At 39.5% G+C, this 23389-nt stretch overlaps 1 protein-coding gene and 2 non-coding genes across 3 annotated transcripts in view; 1 reads left to right on the top strand and 2 right to left on the bottom strand.

The window, feature by feature from the left end:
• Window positions 1-23389, top strand: part of SLC25A13 (solute carrier family 25 member 13) — a 237626-nt gene that overhangs the window by 10717 nt on the left and 203520 nt on the right. The window contains exon 2 of the mRNA XM_054687647.2: window positions 7804-7875. Within this exon, the coding sequence (XP_054543622.1) occupies window positions 7858-7875 (18 nt within the window). The 5' untranslated portion in view covers window positions 7804-7857. The remainder of the gene's footprint in view (window positions 1-7803; window positions 7876-23389) is intronic.
• On the bottom strand, window positions 6421-6527 carry LOC112209978 (U6 spliceosomal RNA). Its single transcript, XR_002944948.1, has one exon. It is a non-coding gene; the product is annotated as a U6 spliceosomal RNA (small nuclear RNA).
• LOC112209985 (U6 spliceosomal RNA) lies at window positions 16945-17051 on the bottom strand. The gene has a single exon (XR_002944955.1). It is a non-coding gene; the product is annotated as a U6 spliceosomal RNA (small nuclear RNA).

Raw genomic sequence — 23389 nt, 5'->3', positions numbered from 1 at the left:
TGTCAGCTAAGCTTTCCCTTTGCCTATTTTCCTTCAAAGGATGGACCCCAGCCAGAAAAAGGGTTTTGGAGGTTAGCTAGGAGCCTCTCCAACTGAAAACGCAAATGTGGCTTTGGGGGCACCATAAAAAGGCAGAAATATAAGAACAAAATGATTCTTTGTGGTCAAAATGGATCAGCTACATTTGTTAGGACAATTTTGTTTGCCTATGTTCTTTTTTAAAAAAACACTATACATTAGCATAAAATCTCTCATTGTTCATTTTCTACAACCGAATCTTTGTCAATACAGTATTTACTGTTTTCTTTTCAACACCTCACTGCCAAGCAGATGGGAAAGGCAGTAATCCTATTTCTTACTGGTTAAATTGTGAAGTTATACATATATGCCAGATTTTATCTTTATTAACATATAAAATTGCTTTGTCTTATTTCTCTCCCATGTAACTTGACACACACAAATTACTTAATCTCATATTTTGAATACTCACTGGCTGATGGGAGGAATAATTAAGAATGATCAAGTCCACTGATTCTTTGGGAGTTTAAATGGTGAATTATTACAATGTGGAAACAGATGTATCTCCTCTCCTTTGTTTCCCAAAGATAAAAAAAAAATTAGGTAGCAGCGGAAGTTGGAGCTATTGAATGGGGTTTATCATCTGTAATGTGCTCACATGCTGGAGTCTTTCAGAGAATCCAACCTTCCCATGGTACAAAGAATCCTTCCCACTGAGTGAAGGGTCTCAGCAAATATGGTGTCTCTCTCCAAATATGGCAGCTCTTCAGGAATCTATAATAGGGTCATGTTCCTTTTAGAGAGGTGGGAAATTCTAGGAGAGTAGTCAATGGAGTCATGCTCCAAAGGACAGACCCCTGGGAGGACTCATATGATTTCTAACGGATGGTAGCTGGGACTGCTGTTGATCGCAGCATGTCCTGCCTGGGAGATCACAGTGACTACTGAGTCAGCCTTCTGGTGCCTGCTGAGACCCACGTGGAACCTCGGTAGGCACAGTAGGCTGGATATAATTCCTGGGCTCTCATAAGGCAACAGAAGCCAACTTCAAACCCTTAAAAGAATTCAGGCTGTTTAACAGTGGGGATCTTCTAACAGAAGTGTGTGAATAAATGTCAGCCTCCCTCATGTAGAAATGTAAACCATAGTACACATTTTGCCAAGTGAGTGTGTGAAGACTGGAATCTGTCCTATCTCAGCCTACTAAATTCAGCTCAATTCATCATAACTATTTATTGAATGCCTTCTTTGTGTCTAGCTCTTTGCTTTACTCTGTAGTAAATACAAAAAGGAGTAATTAAGTCAGAAAGGCAGGCTATACAAAGTCTGTTCTGTATATGTGCTTTGATTTTTTCTTCTTAAACATTTCTCAGAGCAACCTCGAAAGGCTGTGCAGTTTAGATGGAAGGTCCAGCTTCATGTAGTGGAGAGTCAAAGTATTGACTTAAATAAGGTATAGATTTCTCTCTTTATAATCTGAGAGTCCAGAAGTGGTGGTGGGGGGGGGGGCGGGGTCCAGGACTAGTATGATGACCCTGCTGCAGGGACCCACACACTATCTGTTCCATTGCTCAGCCTTTGTGAGATGTTGCTTTCAGCCACACCGTCCAAGATGGCACTCCCCGCACCCACAGTCCCTTCCCTTGCAAACATCACTTCTGCTCACAGCCTGTTTGCATGGCCAAATCTTTCTGAGAAATAGAGGTTTTGTTATGGGCAGCTACATAGCAGAAATTCATTTAAATGGAAGAAAAGAAAATGACCCAGATCTTGCAAGCTGAGAATCATACAGCTTATATAACCTTTCTAAGTTCCACAGACGTCATTACACTCCACTGCCTCTCTGTAATACTGCCCTATAGTTGCTTTAGGCTTTTGGCTGAGCTATTCCTGCCAGTATGAAGCCAATATGTGCATTTCTACAGTAAGTTCTGTATCTTTTCTTTTTCTTTCTTTCTTTCTCTCTCTCCTTTCTTTCTATTTCTTTCTCTTTCTCTCTCTTTCTTTCTTTCATTCTTTCCTTCTTTCTTTCTCTTGCCTTTCTTTCTCTCTCTCTTTCTTCTTTCCCTTTCTTTCTTTCCTTTCCTTCCTTCCTTCCTCCCTCCCTTCTTTCCTCCCTTCCCTTCCCCTCCCCCCTCCCTTCCCTTCCCTTCCCTTCCCTTCCCATTTCTTTCTTTCTTTCTTTCTTTCTTTCTTTCTTTCTTTCTTTCTTTCTCTCTCTCTCTCTCTTTCTCTCTCTCTCTTTCTTTCTTTCTTTCTTTCTTTCTTTCTTTCTTTCTTTCTTTCTTTCTTTCTTTCTTTCTTTCCTTCTTAGGGTCTTGCTCAGGTGCCCAGGCTACAGTGCAGTAACATAATCATGGCCCACTGCAACCTCAACCTCCTGGGCTTAAATGATCTTCCCATCTCAGCCTCCTAAGTAGCTAGGACTACAGGCATGTGCCACCTTGCCTGGCTAATTTTAAAATTTTTGTAGAGATGGTGTTTCCCTGTGTTTCTCAGGTTGGTCTCAAACTCCTGGGCTTAAGCGATCCTCCTGTCTCAACCTCCCAAAGTGTTGAGATTACAGATGTGAGCTACTGCTCCTGGCTCATATCCTTTATAAAAGGGGAAACAAGGCTGTGATGAAAAACTATTTCAGGTAGAGAATTTAAAAAGCTTAAGAGCTCTCACTTACCAAAATAATAATAATTAATAATAATATTCTGAGTAAGTGGAAAGCCCATGAACTATGGGGAGAAGTTCAGCAAACCAAGCAGAGAGGCTGCCAAGGTGGGTAAGACTGCCTAGAAAAAAATCAAGGAATTGGCCCTCCATTGCTCTGCTTTCATACTGTCATCTCCACAGCGGTCACTATCACAACTACTTACCTCTGCCATTGTAACATGAAAGTAGCAATAGAATGCATAAGCAAATGGGTATGGCTAGGTTGCAATAAAACTTTATTTATGATCATTGCAATTTGATTTTCATATGATTTTCACATTACAAAATAGTCTTCGTTTAATTTTTTTCAACGTTTAAAATGTAAAAATAACATTGAGCTCATAAGTCATTTAAAAGAAGATGGTGGGTACATCCATACAATGGAGTACTATTCAGCAATAAAAAGAAATAAATTTTTGATACAGGCAACAACTTGGACAGACCTCAAGGACATTAAGTTGAGTCAAAACAGCCAATCTCAAAGGTCATGTGCTGTTAGATTCCATTTACATAACATTCTCAAAATGATGAAATTATAGAGATGGAGAACAGATGAGTGGTTAGGAGTCAGGCATGACTGGATATAGTGCATGGCGGTGACTATATAGAGGTAGCTTCGGGGAGATGTTGTGATAAGGGAATAGTTCTGCATCTTGATTGAGGTGGAGGCTGCGTGAATCTACACATGTGATAAAATGGCATAGACACAAACATATACTGTACCCATATGAATTTCCTGGCTTTGACACTGTACTATAATTATGTAAAATGTAACCACTGGGGAAAACTGGGTGAAGAGCACATGGCACCTTTCTGTACTATCTTTGCAACTTCATGTGAGTCTATAACCATTTCAAAATAAAAAGTTAAAAAGATGAAAAACAGTGGGTTAGATTTGGTTCCTAAGCTATATAGGTTTTCAACAATTGGAATAGGAAAATTACATTTGCAGTATACATAATAGGGAAAATTAATATGCAGAATAAAGATATACGATTCAACAAGAAAATAACAACTTTTCTTTCTTTTTTTTTTTTTTAACAGAGTTTCACTGTTGTTGCCCAAGATGGAGTGCAATGGCGCCATCTCGGCTCACCACAACCTCCACCTCCCGGGTTCAAGCAATTCTCTTGCCTCAGCCTCCCGAGTAGCTGGGATTACAGGCATGTGCCAACACACCCAGCTAATTTTGTATTTTTAGTAGAGATGAGGTTTCTCCATGTTGGTCAGTCTGGTCTCAAACTCCCGACCTCAGGTGATCCGCCCACCTCAGACTCCCAAAGTGCTGGGATTACAGGCATGGGTCACCATGCCCAGCCACAACCCATTTTTAAAAATGGATAAAGGATAAAGTAATTCACAGAGAAATATAGACAATAAAAATATTTTTAAAATTGCCAAATAGTACAGTAATAAAAAAATTAACTACAGCAAGCATTTTTCCACAGTAACAAAAACATACAAGATGAATATTGTCAAGTATTGACAACACTGTGGAGAAATGTATAGTGACAGACACTGTTGATAAGAGACTATACTGGTGAATTAACTTTAAAAGATAATTTGCTGGTTTATATAAGAAATTTGAATAAGTCCACCATTCCATATCTCAGAATTTATTCTATGGATATACTTATACAGGATCACAAAGATATAAATGGAATGATGTTCACTGCTGTTTAGTTTTTTTTTTTAAAAAAAAGGTTTATTAAGGTTTAGTTTACATAGCATAACATTAGCTCATTATAAGTATACAAGTCAATGACTTTCAGTAAATTTAGTCATACAATCCTTACCAAAATCCAATTTTAGAACATTTCATCACACCCAAATGATCCTTCATGCCCATTTTCAGTCACTCCCTCTTCTTACCCCTAGCCCTAGGCAACCACTAATTTACTTTTGTCTGTATAGATTTGTAGCTCCTGGACATTTTATGTAAATAATGCATTTTAGTTTTAATTGGGGTATGGCCAATACTCAACATCATAAATCATCTTTCACTAATGCTCTAGTACCAGCTATGGATATGATTTAAAATCATGCTCAAATTTAGCTTTAAAATCAAGAATACAGCTTCAATAAGGAGGAGATTAGGGAATATTAAGTGGCATGTGATAGAAATTGATATTAATACATTTACATGTATACTGACTTTATTCAGAATTTGATAAGCAAAATCAGTTGAACTTTGTCACAGAGTAATTCTGTGCAGCTGTTACATTTTTCCTCACCCATAGGGGGATACAAAATTGATCTGTGCATTTTCAAGGCAGGAGGCATTGGTACTTTGACAGAGTTCTATTCTGAAGACAGTATGCCTATTATGCCAAATGTCTAATGTACACCTAATGATTGTATTATACACAGAAAGCTGTTATGCACTGATTACCAACTGCTGTTTATAATCTTTTGAATACATTTTTCTCATGCTGAAGAAAATGATGGAAAAAAGTCACATGAAGGAGAAAATGGAAAAGAAAGTGATCCATAAACAATGGGGCTTCATATAGCTCTATGTGGCTACATCAAGCCTCATGTGTTTGAGAATCACTGACAAGTTTTAGGAGCATAATGAATTTTTAGGTTTAAAAGCAATAAAGCAAATAGTAGCCTCTGATTTAATATGTACATAGGTGCCAGGGGTGTGGCAACACTTGATACTATAAGTCCAGTGCTGCTTGGGTCTAACGGCAACTGCTGGGCTGACTACACCCAGCCATAAATCATCAATCATCCTAATCAATGAGAGATCAGTTTTCCCATGGGGAAACTGCTGGTTTAAATGTTCAGGGCTGCTTTTCATGTGTGTTATCCAATTATGTTTTCAAATATTTTAGAGGTTCAGTAGAAAAGAAAATGAAGGGATTTGGTTCATTTGAGAATGGTAGGCACCAAGAAATTGAGCCACCCTGGTAGGAAATCAAGAAGGCATGGGGTATTCCCAAATGGGACTAGATCCCAAAAGTGCTACTTTCTTTCTACATAGCATTAGAAGGCTACCATTTTGGAAGAAAAGTGAGAAGGCAGTAAGAATAGATGAATCAGTTCCTCAAAAACTTGAACACAGAATTACCACATGATCCTGAAATACCACTCCTAGGTGTATATATAAATATACCCAGAAGAATTGAGAGCAGGGACAGAGATACTTGTACACCAATGTTCCTAGCGGCATTATTCACAAAAACCAAAAGGTAGAAATAATCCTAGTGTTCATCACCAGGTGAATTGATAACCAAAATGTAGTATATCCATACTATGAGATATTATTCATTCTTTTTGTTTTTTTAAAGAGCCGGGGTCTCAGTATGTTGCTCAAAGCTGGTCTTGAACTCCTGGGCTCAAGCAATCCTCTTGCTTCAGCCTCCCAAAGTGCTGGGGAAATATTATTCATCCTTAAAAATGAAGGAAATTCAGATACATCTACAACATGAATAAACCTCGAAAATATTATGCTGAGGGAAATAAGCTAGACTTAAAAGGAAAAATATTATATGATTTCACTTACATAAGGACCTAGAATGGGCAAATTCAAAGAAGCGATCAATAGAATGGTAGTTAGCAGAGGCTGGAGAGTGGGAGGAATAGGTAGTTATTGTTTAATGGATACAGAGTTTCTGTTTGGGCTGATTAAAAAATTCTGGAAATGGATAGTGGTGATAGCTACATAATACTGTGAATGTATTTTTTTTCTTTAAGAATATGGGACACTTCATGAATTTACATGTCATCCTTGCACAGGGGCCATGCTAATCTTCTCTGTATCATTCCAATTTTAGTATATGTGCCGTCAAAGCGAACACATGAATGTATTTAATGTCACTGAAATGGCTAAAATGGAAACTTTCGTGTTATGTATATTTTACCACATTTTTTAAAAGGACAAAAAAAAAGCATAATTGGGCAATAGGAAGATATAACAACAAATGTTAGAATTAAACCTTTTGACAGCTGATAGTCCTGTTTTAACCTTCTCTGGGGTCTGAAGAAATTAGAATGCCAATTCTGGCCATTTATTTTCCTAGTGGGAGGAAGAAATGAGCTACTTCAACGTTCTTTCTTTTTTTCTTTTTTCTTTTTTTGAGAAAGGATCTCCCTGTGTTGCCCAGGCTGGAGTGCAGTGGTGCGATCTTGGCTCACTGCAAACTCCACCTTCTGGGCTCAAGTGATCCTCCCACCTCAGCCCCCTAAGTAGCTGGGACCACAGGTACACGCCACCACACCCAGCTAATTTTTCTATTTTTAGTAGAGACAGGGTTTCACCATGTTGCCCAGGCTGTTCTCAAACTCCTGAGCTCAAGTGATCCACCTGCCTCGGCCTCCCAAAATGTGGGATTACAGGCATGAGCTACCGTGCCCAGCTGCTTTAACATTCTAGATTACAATTAATTTTTTCATTTATTGCTTCAATAAATAATTATTAAAGGCTTGCTACGTGCCAGGCACTGTTCCAGTTGTTAGTAAACAGAAAGAAAATGCTCTTCCCCAGCTTAGTGGAAGAGATATAATAAACAAAGAAATATTTATTTATTTATTCACTTATATTTTATTTTTAATAGAGATGGGGTCTTTATGTAGCCCAGGCTGGTCTCAAATTCTTGGGTTCAAAGGATCCTCCCAAAGTGCTGGTATTACTACCAAATGTGGTGTGAGCCACACTTGGCCATAAACAAGGAAAGCTTTAAATGAGCAAGATAATTTCTGATAGTGAAATGTCCCATGAAAAAAAAAAAACAGGGTGACAGGAAGTGGGAGTGAAAGAGGGAAAGATGCTAGTTTTGAGAAGGAAATCGGAAATATCAAGACCAGAATGATGTGAAAGCAGCAGCAGGTCCCAGACCTAAAAGCGTGAATTTCTGTTAGAGGACACACTTACAAAAAGGCCTGATGGTGGGAAATAGATTGGCATTTTCAGGAAACAGAAAGAATGTTCTTGTGATGGATCACAGGGAGAAAAGAGAGCCAGGAGATGAGAATGGAGAATTAGGGCACTATGTGCTATATTGAGGAGTGCCCAAAGGGAACTCACTGGAGGGCTTTAAGCAGTGTAGTGACATGATCCAATTTATGTTTTGAAAGGTAACCCTGGCAGCTGCATGGAGAATGGAATAAGACTGAGTTAAGAATGGAAGCATGGAAAACAGCATGGAGGTCAGGTTTGAGTCTAAGGCAGTGGTCCCCAACCCTTTTGGCACCAGGGACTGGTTTCATGGAAGACAATCTTTCCACAGACTGGGGCCATGGGTGGGCAGGCCAGGGGAAATGGTTTTGGGATAAAACTGTTCCGCCTCGGATAATCAGGCATTAGATTCTCATAAGGAGCACTCAACCTAGATCCCTCATGTGTGTGGTTCACAATAGGGTTTCCAATCTGTGAGAACTTAATGCCACTGCTGATCTGACAGGAGGCAGAGCTCAGGCAGTAATGCTCACCAGCTGCTCACTTCCTGCTGTGTGGCCTGGTTTCCAAAAGGCCACGGACCAGTACCAATCCAAGACCCAGGAGTTAAGGACCCCTAGTCTAATGCAATAGTGCAAGTGAGAGATGATAGAAGTTTGGAACAGGGAAGTGGTGATGCTAATGGGAGGAGGTAGAAGAATTAATGGCAACTGAGAATAAAATGTGTCAGGGATATTTCAAAGCACTTTAAAATATCATTTTCTTTAATTTATAATCTGAATTGTGACTGACACCCTACAGCTTTTTCATAGCATATCAGGTGGTTAATATTTGAAAGAAAGCATACACTTTCATAGGAAGAAAATAAATAATTGGGTATAGTAAATCTCCAAGGCTATGAGATCTCTTTGCTATACACTATTAATTATTAATTTATTTATTTATTTACATTTTTTTGAGATGAAGTCTCACTCTGTCACCCAGGCTGGAGTGCAGTGGTGCGACCTTGGCTCACTACAACCTCCATCTCCCAGGTTCAAGTGATTCTCCTGCCTCAGCCTCCTGAGTAGCTTGGATTACAGGCATCCACCACCACGGCTGGCTAATTTTTGTATTTTTAGTAGAGACGGGGTTTCGCCATGTTGGTGAGTCTGGTCTCGAACTCCTGACCTCAGGTGATCCACTCTTCTTGGCATCCCGAAGTGCTAGGATTACAGGCGTGAACCACTGCACCTGGCCACTTTATTTATTTTTATATAACGTGTTCACATAACAATTTGCTATACACTTTAACAGTTCAACCCTAACCAGTGACAATTATATAAATGGCATACGTAAGTTCTTAAGGAAATATTTGATGAAGAAGAGAATATGCCTAAAGAATTAAATTCTTCTTCAAAGACTTCACCATTATATTATTCATTCAAATGTGACAGAAGGCAATTCAGTTCCACATGTATTTTGTGTCCAGCTCTACATTAGGTGCTAAAAATGCAAAATTAGATAAGCAAGAGACTTTGCTTACAAGGTCTACAGTCTTTGCGGATCATATTTTGCAATGATGATGATGATGATTCAAGGAAGCTTTTACAGGGCAGAGTCCCAATTTCCTTCTTTACTACAAGTAAGTCCCTTCATATTTAATTTAAAATGCTCTATTCTCAAAACGGTTGTAAGACAATTCATTCATTCACAAATAAGTTTAGGAAATGTGAATTTTAAAAATGTTAAAAGGATTTAACTCTATTGCAAAAGTCTCAGTCTATAATATATTAATGCACAAAAGGAATGTAGTACGTATACTTATTTTACATTGTAACTCTTTCTCAAGGCACTCCTTTTAACATTCATTTAAACAATGTCCTATAGGACCCAGTTTAGGAAATGTTACTTTACACAGTCTCTTTACCTTACCCTCTGCACCATTCCCCTTTTCCTTCGGGAGATAATCCAGTCCCCTTCACTCCTTGACCCTTGTGTTAGGGTCTTTCTATTCTTAAGGCTATAGGAGATTCGTTCTTTTTCATGAGTTAGTTTTCTGCTTTTCTGCGAAAGCTTTGCTTCCTAGTAACTAGTTCCTGACTTTTACAAGTTAAATATGACCTACTTGCTGGATTGGTCAATTCTCACTATATTATTGGGCTTCAATAGACTCTCTTCTAGAAGCATATGCTGGATCTATCTCTGTAGGGTTAATATGACCAAGGAAGTTCCCATATTTTTCTCCACTCTGATTCATGAGGACCATAACCTTTCAGATCAGGAAAAATGTTCTAAGGCACCACTCTCCAAACTTGTCTGTGCTTCCAAGTCATCTGAAGAATTCTGCAATAACACAACTTTCCTGGCCCTATCCCAGGCCTAACAGAATCAGAAAAACATTCCAAAGTGATTTGAATGCAACTAGATCCTAGTCACTCAAATTCAGTTTTATTTCTCCTGCCTTAAATTTAGGAGTAGAGCTAAGTTTATAATAAAGTAACTAATATTTGTTTATTGTTTTATAGATTTAAAAATGTTTTCTTAAATATCTTTAAAACCTCTGAGATGTAGGCTAGGCAGTTACTATAATTTCCATTTAATAAATGAAATCTAGCTGGGTGCGGCGGCTCACGCCTGTAATCCCAGCACTTTGGGAGGCCGAGGCAGGCGGATCACGAGGTCAGGAGATTGAGACCATCCTGACCGACATGGTGAAACCCCTGTCTTTACCAAAATGCAAAAAATTAGCCGGGTGTAGTGGCACACACTTGTAGTCCCAGCTACTCGGGAGGCTGAGGCAGGGGAATCACTTGAACCCGGGAGGGAGAGGTTGCAGTGAGCCGAGATCGCGCCACTGCACTCCAGCCTGGCAACAGAGCAAAACTCCGTCTCAATAAATAAATAAATAAATATAAATAAATGAAATCTATAAAATGTCTAAGAGCTCCTGACCAATAGCAATCAAGGCCAAGGTTCCTGACTTTAGTCTTCACAGTCTACCTGTGTCTAATGACAAGCAGTAACAGTAAGGAATGAAAAATGCTGTGATGAGGCAATAGAAGGAGCACAGAGGTATGATGACAGCACATGGCAGGGGCAGCCAACACAGTGTGGGGATGCCCAGACAAGGCTTCCAACTCAAAGATTGAGTAGATATTAGACATTAGAGAAGAAGAAGTTCTCCAGGTTGGAATGATAAACATTTGAGAAAAACCAAGGCAAGATATTGAGAAAGAGTTTGTTTAAGAAACAGAAAGAGTTCAGAATGTCTAAAGCAGAGGCTCCAGGGAGGAAAGTGGCAAAAGATGAAGATGAAGTAGTAGACAGGAGCCAGGAAGCAGTGTTAAGGTCTTGGAAATATATCTAAGGACAATGGGGAATTATTGAAAGATTCTGAGCAGAAGAGTGGCCTGATGAGATTTGGTTTTAAGGGTTCACTTTGGGTGAAGGATGGAGAATGGTGTGCAGGAAGGTAAGGCTGGAGGTGAGGAGAACAGTTCAGAGACTCCATGTCAGAATTTCTTAGGAGAGGTGATCATACTTGCACTAGCACAGTGGTGGAGGTGGAGAGAAGAGATAGATGGTGGAGTCTACGCTCCTTGGGCAACGAGGTGGCTAGTGGCACCATTCATTGAGAGATCAATATGTGAGGAGCTGGTTGGGATGATATCTAATTTGGACACATTGAAGTGTAAATGTTCATAAAGCAAATACTTAAATATTATTGGTCTGAAGTCCAGGAAGAGAGACAAGGAAAGCAGCAAAGACTTGAGAGTCAGACATGAATGCCATGGGGGTAGGTGAGATGAGAGTGTGAGGAAACTGGGACCTAAGAGTAAAGATGTCATGGAGATAATATTATTGGAGCTGGGATCATAACCCAGGTCTTCTGATTGCTATTATGGTGGTCTTAGCAAAGAAACTAAAGAGAGAATCCCAGCATAATAGCTGAGAGCTCTGACTCAGAGAGCAGAAAGAGAGCAGTCTGAATGCCAACTTGGCCACATATAAGCTAAGTGATATTGGGCAAGTGAACTATTCTCTTTATGCCTTACTTTCTTAAGCTATAATGAGGAGGTAATAACAATATCAGCCTCAAGGATGTTGTAGAGATTAAATGATGAAGCATATCTAGGCCAGGCCAGCTGTGGTGGTTTACAGCTGTAATTCCAGCACTTTGGAAGACCAAGGCTGGCAGATCACTTGAGGTCAGGAGTTCAAGACCAGCCTGGCCAACATGGCAAAACCCCATCACTAGTAAAAATAAAAAAATTATCTGGGCATGGTAGCGTGCACCTGTAATCCCAGCTACTCGGGAGGCTGCGGCGTGAAAATGCTTGAACCTGGGAGGCAGAGGTTGCAGTGAGGTGGGATTGCGTCACTGTACTCCAGCCTGGGTGACAGAGTGAAACTGTGTCTCAAAAAATAAAGAAAGTTTTTAAAAAGAAAGCATATTTAAAGCATCCAGTTTAGTGTCTGACATATAGTAGGGAATCAATAAATGGTAGTTCTTACTATGATAGTCAATAAACAAAAAATTTCTTTGAAGATTGCTACATATAGATCATGTTGGATTATATTGATTTTCATATTTTAATTTAAATTTAGTTAACTTGTCACTTTTAATTTTTACTTAAAAGGTTAATATTAACTTACACAAATTGTCACTTTTCCTTTAAGCAGTAGTTGTACTATTGGGGATTGTTTGACCAAACATCAAAGTTGATGTGGCCAGAGATACAATTTGTGTTCTATTTTAAAGTAGTTCTGCCTAAAGCTGGGAAAGACATAAGAACCACCAACAAAGTCACCCTTATTTACATTAGGGGCTATTGGTATTATACATAAAAATTATATATATGATGTGCAGGAAAGTAAGGCTGGAGGTGAGGAGAACAGTTCAGAGACTCTGTGTCAGAATTTCTTAGGAGAGGTGATCATGCTTGCACTAGCACAGCATTATAAAAATGGTCAATTTCTCTATAAAGAGTTAAGTATCATGTTTGGAAGGAAATTGCCTACAAGCGCGGGCAGTACTGTTTAATCTCTCTTGGGGAAGAAAGGTCCCATATAGAAAGAACATAATAAATATGCTAAGTTTATACAATATGTGCTCAGTGATAAATATTCTAAGCATGTACTTTGATAATTCTTTCATCAGAGCAGCCTTGTTACCCCCACCATCAGCAGATACTGATAATTAATCAACTGAAATGAATAAACAAATCTGTTATACATGAATGATGATTATGTCTCTTTCAGTTGTGAAGGCTTTTCATAACTTATTCATGCCAATGTTATGAAGACTTTTCCCTTAGGGAACAAAATTGCCTTTTGGGTGAGACCTTTTTTTATATTGTTTTTGGCAATCAGTGGTATTTCAGCCACATGCAGTGGCTGTAGATTATGGTAGGGAACATATGGGGGTTCTGGGGTATTCTTTCATTTCATTCCCAAGAGGGAGAGAGTGGGCCCCTTCCTCTGTCTCATGTACATTTACAATCTTGCTAGAAGAGCAGGGATGGTTTTCCCTGATCTGCGCTTGTGGAAATGGACATGATGGCTATCTTTTCCAGATAAAAGCAGACAGCTCCACTGATAAACTGCTGTATAGGCTGCTTTGCAGACTATATATGTAGACATTTACCACTATGATTAAGGAATAGGAAAAGAAAGTAGATATGCCAGGCAAGAACAGGTCTCAGGCTGGTCATGAAGAAAAGAGCATGCACCAAATAGACAAAATATGTGATATACTCTAATTAGTTCCTAATACAGCACTTATTCTTATGTTAAAGATAATTATCCACAGATATCTTGCAATTTTTTTTGCATCATATGTATAGAAGCTCGAATGGCCTTTACTCCAAATTATCTTATCAGGATGTTTGTATAACAAATAGCCTTGGACACTCCTGAATAGGACAGCATTCTTAATGTCCACTATAAAAAAATTCAGGTTCCCTATATTCAGAGTTCCTCTCCTGTGTTGTGACCTCTTGCATATACAGGTATCACCTGTACCTCTTTCTGTCATCCTGTGGGAATTGGGGCTTGAAGAACCCAAGGTGATATTCTGGCTGTTGATATTGCTGTGAGTAATAAACTGTGCTTTGTCTCTGACCCAGGCATCTCATGTCTTATGTCCCTGTGAGCATCCATGAAACTTGTGAGTTTGCAGCTAGGTAGGTAGGGTAAAATCTCAGACCTCTTACAATTCTTAACACTAGATTTCTGTTTGTCTAATATTTGTTTTGAGTTATTTTAACATTTAATGTTCTTTAGCTTAAAAATTTGCCTTTGTGGTTCATTCCTTCTAAAATGAAATTTAAGATAGAGAATAGACCTATAGTCAGTACAAAGGGAATATATTTCTGAAAGGGATATTAAGTAGTCATAACATGTTCTAAATTATCTACAGTATGGAAAATTAGAAAATTCTTGCCTGTACTTAAATGGCAAAAATATAAAGAATGAAAAAAATGGAATAATATTTTCCTAAAGAGTCAACATAAAATTTCATAGTAGAAAGATAGCTTAAAAATCAGTTGCTTAAACTCTCTGCCTCCATTAAAAAAATAAGCCATCTGAGAACTAACTCACATTGAGTTCCTTTGCATTCTCCATAGTGGCTTTTATAAACTTCTTCCACTTTCCTTAAAAACTCAGAACATGTTTGGTGTACAAATGTATTCATCACATTTTACTTATGATAGATAAAAAATGATAAATGACTTAATCACCCATTCATTAGAGAATGGTTGAAGTGTTGGAAAATTCTTATGATATAATATTAGCTAGCCATTCATAATTATCTTGTTCAAGAATAATGATATAATAAAATACTTATGACATATTGTTAAGTGAAACTGTAAGAGCTAAGAATTGGATATTTCAGTAATAGAACATATCACTATAATACACATTCATGTCAATAAAGAAAATAACTAGGAAAATTACTTCAAAATATTAAATTAGGTATAACTGAGTTCTGGGAGTTCAGATAATTTTTATTTTTCTTCTTTGCTGTCTTCTTTCTGTGTTGCCAAAAGTCTTTTTAATCAGAAATTTTTAAAATTATCCCTTTTGCAATAAAACCAAAATTCTATACTTAAGTAAGTAACTTACACTAAAGTGAAGAGGCTCAATCTTTGTTTAATCCACCATGGGGCTCATTTCAGCCTTTTTCTTTCCCATTTGTAACTCTATTCTCCACCAGTGAGAAACTACACTGTGCAATGTAGTTTTGAAGGGTGTGGTGGGGTTATAGAATCTGATCTGCTCCCTCAGCCTCCTACTCCATCCTGCCCCTCCAACCAAATTCATCATACCTGAGCCTCGTGTTAAGTCACATAACCTGAAAATCCCTACAATTTTTAGCTCTGGTAATTCCACTTAGTGCCCTGGCATTATGGAACGTTTCTTAGCCTGCTGCCTAATGGTGCAATTAAATCCAAACTAGAGATAAATTAGGAAAAATGTTTTCTTGACTCACTCCCATCTCCATCAAGCTCCTCCTTTGCTATATGAACTCCTCCACCCCCTGTCTCTCTCTACACACACATACACACACACACACACACACACACACACACACACACCCCTCTAGCTCTAGATCAGCACCATCCAACAGCAAAATATTGTAAGCCAATAAGTAATTTAAGATTTTTCTAGTAGCCACATTAAAAATATTAAAAGTGATGCAATTAATTTTAAGATATATTTTATTTAACCCAGCATGTCTAAAATATTGCTGTTTCAAAATGCAGTCAATATAAATGTCTTTAATGCGTTATTTTACATTCTTTTTTTATGTTAATCTTTAAAATTCAATATTTGTTTTATGTTTTCAGCACACCTCAAATCACAGTGGCCACATTTCAAATGCTCAGTGGCCACATGTAGAGAGTAATTATAGTATTGGACAGAACAGTCTGGAGAAATATTTTCTCTTCACTATTTCTGTTCCATGTCCCCATAGCCTTGGACTTCTAAAAATGTGAATGGATAGTGGTGGCTTTTTGAGCTGGCTCCACCAGGAGAACTGTTTACCTTTAACCAAGGGCTTTGGGGAAAATTGCCTGTCACAGATTGTGACACCCAGAATGAGGGACATCGGTAACTTTTGTTGTTCTACCACATGCAGCAGGCAGTCACCTACCTATCTGGCTTATGAGTCCAACCAGGGTAAACAGGACTGAGCAGAGATCTGCCCCCTGATGAAAAGACACTTTGCAACTTTAGGGCAGGGCCATCGCTGTCCTTAATACATACCATCTTGCCCCCAAAGTGAATGACTTCCTATTCCACCTCATGCCTGAAGTTGGCTGGCTATCTAAGTGAATCAGGAGAAGAAAATAGAATGTTAGTTATTTATCTAAGCCTATTCAAAATCAACTGCAGTCATTTCATTGGTGAAGAAACTGAGCTTTGGAGAGGAGAAATGATTTGCCCACAGTTAGACAGCTGCCAGAACTGGATTGGAATTAGAATCAGGTCAGTCCATTCCATCAAGTCTCAAGTCACTTCTGACAATGTTGACAGTTAATGACTCACGTCATTTATCAATAGAAAGTTACAGGACCTACTCCAGAAGTACAGGCCACTCACCTTCCCCACCTAGCCCCAATCAGGCTTTCCAATGTCATCTCCTGACAGCAAAGCTAAGTAAACAACCAACCAAAAGTAATTACTCACTGTGATAAGTGCTAAAAAGGTCAGAAATGGGATGCAGAGATAATGACAAGGAGGTTCCTGCTTTGGAAAGGGCGGTCAGAGAAGGCATTCCTGAGGACCTGAAGGATGAGAAAGATGATGTGGAGAGAGGCTGATGGGGCTCCAGGCTGAGGGGCTGGCAAGTGCAGAACCCCGGGACCAGGAAGGGATTGGCCTGCTGAGGAACTGGAGGCACAGAAGTAAGGGACAGGAGGGCCTGAGAGGCAGCTGGGGCCACATTATGTGGAGTCTTGCAGAAGGAAGCTGGACATTCAGCTAGAATTTTCTTTCCTCTGTCTCTTTCTCTTTTTTTTTTGAGATGGAGTCTCACTCTGCTGCCCAGGCGGGAGTGCAGTGGCGTGATCTCGGCTCACTGCAACCTCTGCCTCCTGGGTTCAAGCGATTCTCCTGCCTCAGCCTCCCGAGTAGCTGGGACTACAGGCCTGCACCACCATGCCCGGCTAATTTTTGTATTTTTAGTAGAGACGGGCTTTTACCATGTTGGCCAGGGTGGTCTCAAACTCCTGACCTCAGGTGATTCGCTCACCTCGGCCTCCCAAAGTGCTGAGATTACAGGCATGAGCCCCCGCACCTGGCCAGTCTCTTTATGTTTAATTTTTAATAAAAAATATGAAATGCTTTGTGGATTGCCTATCATCCTTGGGCAGGGGCCATGCTAATCTTCTCAGTATTATTCCAATTTTAGTATATGTGCTGCCAAAGCGAGCACCCTCTGTCTCTTTTGATATAATGGTGAGTTTCATTTCAATCTTAAATTTTGCTGTTTCGAGATCTTCTTTGTTGCATTGCAACCTAAAAAGAATTAGCTCTGCCACCTGCAAGAGTCATTGGAGACTGGATGTGCTACCTCCATTTCTAGCAATGGGTCCTTAATGGACTCAGGCAGTAGCAGCAGGAAATAAAAGAATGTGCTGCAAAGGCTAGCAACCCTGAGGCTGCAGTTGTGATTGTATCCAACTGACAAACAAGTTCAGACATGAATAATTTGGCCCAGTATCTTCAGATTGGAAAGCTACAGCTAGCACTAATAGTTTGTTCTTAAATACTCAAGTGCTTTCATGCTCTCTACTTTATCCGAGTTTAAATTTCCAGCTTCAAAAGTAGATTTTTCCACTTCTAAAATGGATCTATCTCCCTCCCTTTCTCTGCCCTCCTCCCCTTTCTGCTTTAGAAAGATCTTGGGAAAGCAAGCCTAGGTGTAAATGGTCTTCATCTGTGTAGCAGAATACTAGAAGGTTAGCTGGAAGGCATCTTAAGAAACAGTAGTTCTGACCTCATTCTAGTATTATTAGTAGTATTTCTAATAGATTCCTATGTATCAGATGATTTATGTGCATTTAATATCACAGCAACTTTGCAAAATGGATTTTTTAAAATCTCTGTTTAACAAATCAGAAGACTGAGGCTCAGAGAAGTTAATAACTGACCAAAGGTTGCATAGCCATAAATAGCAGAGGCGGGCCTCAAATAAAAATCTGTCTGATTTCTAATTCACCATGCTAGCTTAGGTTATTTAGACAGAAATTGATGGGGAAATAATAAAAGCCAGTCTCTCTCTCACTCTCTCTCTTTTTATCTGTCTCTCTCCCTTTCTCTTTCTTTTAACATCATGATTAATTGTAAAGGAGAATACGAAAGATAGAAATAATATTTGAATACAATGTTTTTTATAAAAACACAGGTCTCCCTCCTTAAACCCATTTTGGTAAGATTATTTTACTTAACACTTAATTTCTTAAAATTTTGTAGGACTTGTGATAAAATTTCAGGAATTCTTACAAAAGGAACTGCTATACTTAAAAGAAATGTCCCTTGCTGTGAGATGGCCAGGGTCCAAGAGCTCACTGTGTACATCCCTGGCTGCTGCTCCTTCTTCTTGGTCACATGATGGGCTGCTGAAACACCTGCCAGTTCTGATATGTGCCTCTGAGTGCACTGAGAAACCAGGGTGGCCTAAGTTTGATTTGTTACTGCCTTGAGTGGTATTGCTGGGCCCAGGGACCTTAGCCAGATTCGTAAACACAGACTTGGGCTTGATGCAAGACCAAGGGGGATTCTGGTTCTGGGCCAAATAAACTGGGTTTGACCTCTTTAAAGACTTTTGATGTAATTCCCCTGAGGAGTCAGTTTTACTTTACTGGGCTCATATAGGACTGTGGTTAAACCAAATATTCTACTCAAAGAACTAATACTTCTCTAAGGTTTGCTATGGACATTGGCAACATTTTCAGGACAAGGTGTGTTAGGCAAAATAATAGCTTCCCAAATATGCCCATGTCCCAATCTCTGGAACCTATGAATATATTACATGGCAAAAGAGAATTAAGATAGCAGATATATTTAAAGTTGCTAATTGTTATGGGTTGAATTTTGTCCTCCTAAAATTCCTATGTTGAAGTTCTAACCCCTCAGTACTTTGAAAGGTAACTGTATTTGGAGATAGAGTTTTCACAGAGGTAATTAAGTTAAAATGAGGTCATTAAGATGGGTCCTAATCCAATATGACTGGTGTCCTTATATGCAAAGACTAGGACACAGATATGCACAGAGAGAAGACACAGGGAGAAGATGGCCATCTGCAAGCCCAGAAGAGAGGCCTCAGGGGGAAGCAACCCTGCTGACACTTGACCTCAGACTCTAGCATCCAGAAATGTGAGACAGTGAATTTTTGTTGTGTAAGCCATCTGGTCTCTGGTATTTTATTTTGGCAGCTCTAGCAAACTGATACACAAATCAACTGACCCTAACATTGAGAGGCTATCCTGGATTATCAGGGTGAGCCCAATGCAATCACGTGGATCCTTAGATGTGGAAGAGGGAGGCAAAAAATGAGATGAGAGTGATGTGATATGAGAACTAGACTCTGCTGCTGGCTTTGAAGATGGAGAAAGTGGGTGAAGAACCAAGGAATGTAGACAGACTCTGGAAACTGAAAAGGGGAGGGAAAGGGATTCTCTCCTTGAGCCTCCAGAAAGCAACACAGCCCTGCTCTGCTCTCAGGAACTAGCTGTTTAAGCATTTGCTCTCAGAGCATTTTATCTCAAAGCTTTGGAGATTTGTTTTCAGTTACACTTTCCCAAGGTGTCTTATGTTTCCTCATCCTGACTCACTTCCTACCTCCCCTTCCTTCCCTCTTAACTCTAAAATGTTGGCACAGCTCTCTCCTTTGGATCTACTAAGAAGCTAGGTCATATTCATTTCTGATCTACCTTTACTCCATTCTTAGGGAAGTCTTGTCATGTGTGATCTGATACTTGGCAGGATTCCAGACCCAAATGAATGCAACAGACAGCCTCTCTGTGTCCTTCAGTTGCAGAGTCTCAGTTGTAAGGTCAGAATTTGGGAGCTTCTTATTCACATGGTGCTTCTTTAGCTCTGTCACACCATGTCCTTTACCAGCCCTGGCATTACCTTTGCAAACTGCAATCTACACAAGGAATCATTATTGCAATCTGTAGTTAGTCGTCTAAAATTTCCAGTCAACGATGTGCTTGGCAAGCATTGTTGCTGGATATCCTTTCCAGCAATCTAATCTGGGGAGCACGCTGGTAGTAGTAATGGTGCCTTTGTTTTCTTGTTTGTTTTAAATGAAGTTGAAGAGAATAAGATAGCTTAAAAGTATGGTCAAAGGGCATCTACAAGGCACAGGTATTCTGGAAAAGGTGAAAGCTCAGAGCAGGCCATGTTAGTCATTCTTCTGAACTCCCATGGCTTGGGTTCATGCTTAAGCTGTGTGCCTTGTTTGCATATAGCATTCCCCATGATTTGAGTTGGCTGTTTTCCCAGCTGACAAGGTTGGTATATGGTGCTATAAAACACAGGTGGCTTTGGGGCCTGTACTGGTTTCCCAGGGCAGTTTTAACAGAGTACCACAAACTGGGTGCCCTCACACAACAGAAATTTATTCTCTAACAGTTTTGGAGGATAGAAGTCACAAACTGAGTTGTCAGCAGGGCCACGATCCCTCTGAGACTCTGGGTAGCATCCTTTCTTGCCTCCTGCTAACTTCTGGGGGGGTTGTTGATTCCTGGCATTCCTTGGCTTGCAGCTGCATCCCTCTAATCTCTGCCTTTGTTAACACATGGGACTCTCCCAGAGTATCTCTGTCTTCTTACAAAAACACCAGTTTATATGGGATTAAGGACCCACCCTACTCTGTATGAAATCAACTAATTACAACTTTAATTTCCAAATAAGGTCACAATTGGAGGCTGGTATTGTTTGGCTATGTCCCCACCCAAATCTCATTGTGAATTGTAGTTCCCATAATCCGCACATGTTGTGGTAGGGACCTGGTGGGAGGTAACCGAATCATGAGGGAGGTTACCCCCATGCTGCTGTTCTCATGATAATGAGTGATAATGAGTGAGTTCTCATGAGATCTTATGGTTTCATAAGGGGCTTTTCCCCTTTGCTCAGCACTTCTCCTTTCTGCTGCCATGTGAAGGACATGTTTGCTTCCCCTTCTGTCATGATTGTAAGTTTCCTAAGGCCTCTCCAGCCATGCTGAACTGTGAGTCAATGAAACCTCTTTCCTTTATAAATTACCCAGTCTTGGGTATGTCTTTATTAGTAGCATGAGAACAAACTAATACGTAGGTACTGGGGAGTTAAGACTTTTGGATGACACAATTTAATCCATAACAGGGCCTTTTCAGTCAAAATTCAGTGCCAGCTATTGTTAATGGTAGGAAAGAGGGTAATCTGGGAATAGTGAAGAGGGACAAATATCAGGAGGGCATGTAAGCCTGTAATGATAAGAAAAAATGAAAGATACCTAGCCAGTTCACACTTTATCTTCTTAGATGATGTTTCACATCATGCTGTTATTTACAGATGAAATGGAGCCCAGGGAGCATCTTTGACTTCTTTATTTCTAGGTTCATGACAGTTTAATATTTTTTAAATTTCATATTTTGAGGAATTCTAGAATGAGGAGGGGAGCTTAATCAACTAAGTATGACTCCACATGTAAATTGAAATATACTTTTACAGTATGTATCCATAGTGTGGTAGGTTTGGTAAACTGAATGATAGCCCCCCTAAATATGTCCATGTCCTGATCCTAATCCCTAGAGATTTTGAATGGTACTTTATGCAGTACAGACTTGGCAGATGTGATCAAATTAAGTATCTGGAGATGGAGAGAGTACTTTGGATTATCTAGGTGGGCTCTAAATGCAATCACACATGTCCTTATAAAAAGGAGGTAGAGGAAGGTTACACACAGACAGAAGAGGTCATGTGATAAAAGCAGAGTCAGATATATGGTGCCATGCCCATTGGCTCTGAAGGTGAAGAAGGGTGCCATGAGCCCTTAGACAAGACAAAGAAACATCATTCTCCTGTAAAGCCTCTGAGAGAGAACAGTCCTGCTGACACTTTGATTTTAGCCCCACAAGACTCACTTCGGACATCTGGCCTTCATAATGGTAAGAGAACAAATTTCTATTGTTTTAAGCTACCAAGTTTGTGGTAATTTGTTATGGCAGCCACAGGAAACTAACACAGAGTATAATTCATCATTTTAAATGCAAAAATATGGTCAGGTGGGTGGTTCATGCCTATAATTTCGGCACTTTGGGAGGCCAAGGTGAGTGGATCACTTGAGTCCAGTAGTTCAAGACCAGGCTGGGCAACCTGGTAAAACCCCATCTCTACCAAAATATACAAAAATTAGCTGGGCATGGTGGTGTGTGCCTGTGGTCCCAGCGACTTGGGAGGCTGAAATGGGAGGATCAATTGAGCCCCAGAGATCAAGGCTGCAGTGAGCTGAGATCACGCTACTGCACTCCAACCTGGGCAACAGTCTTAAAAATAAATACATAAACAAAATAGGCCAGGCGCAATGACTCATGCCTGTAGTCCCAGCACTTTAGGAAGCTGAGGCAGGAGGATTGCTTGAGCCCAGGAGTCTGAGACCAGCCTGGGCAACATGGCAAAACCCCATCTCTACCAAAAAATATAAATTTAGATGGGTATGGCAGTGCATGCCTGTGGTTCCAACTACTTGGGAGGCTGAGGTGAGAGGATCCTTTGAGCCCAAGAGAAGGAGGTTGCAATGAGCTGAGATCACACCACTGCACTACAGCCTGGGCAACAGGGTGAGACCCTGTCTCAAGAAATACAAAAACAAAAAATAAAGTAAAATAAACATGTCTTGATACACACACATAAGCACAGCAAGACATGAAAAAATACAGTAGAATGTTAACAATGGCTAACTCTGTTGATAGGATTATCAGTGATTTTTTGGCCATTACTATGATTTTCTGAAGTTTCAAAAATGTCAAGAAGAAGTATAATGGACTTTTTCTATTAAAAAAATTAATGGAATATTGTTCAACCTTGAAGAGGAAGGAAATTCTGACACATGCTATAACATGTATGAAGGTTGAAGACATTATGCTACAAAACACAAATACCATATGATTCCATTTATTAGGTACCTAGAGTAGTCAGATTTATAGGAGCAAAGTAGAATGGTGGTTGTCAGGGGGTTGGGAGATGGAGTGGTTGTTTAATGAGTATAGAGTTTCAGTTTTGCAAGATGAAAAGAGTTCTGGAGATTGGCTGCACAACAATGTGAAAGTATTTCACTACTAAACTGTACATTTCAAAATGGTCAAGATGGTACATTTTATGTATATTTTATTACATTAAAAATTTTTTGTTTCATTTACATTATAAAAGGAGAGCTTTAATGATGCCCTTAAAAATAAATACGTGGTAATACATGATGTAATTTTGTTCTTTACAGGAGGTTGTATTTTCTCACCTCCTTTTACACTCCCCTTGTGGTGGGGCCATCCTCCACAGGAGCTTCAGACTTGTCCCCTTGTCATAATTTTCTCTAACAATTCTCCTGGTTTTCCTTTTGTCTTTATTTTTTTTACTTTTTGCTGATCTTTCTTCTCTGCCTATGAACATGGTCAAGTCTTCTGGGCTTTGTTGAACCTTTTGAGAGTAGGTTAAATAGTTGCTTCTTTCTGTAATGCTTCTTTCTTAAGCTTCTACAACATAATTTGTATGTTGGACATACATTCT

The sequence above is a fragment of the Pan troglodytes genome, chromosome 6 (genome assembly GCF_028858775.2).
Source record: "Pan troglodytes isolate AG18354 chromosome 6, NHGRI_mPanTro3-v2.0_pri, whole genome shotgun sequence".
Classification (NCBI taxonomy): Eukaryota; Metazoa; Chordata; class Mammalia; order Primates; family Hominidae; genus Pan; species Pan troglodytes.
The sequence above is the reverse complement of the archived record's forward strand: the minus strand, read 5'-3'. Positions and strand labels throughout refer to the sequence as shown.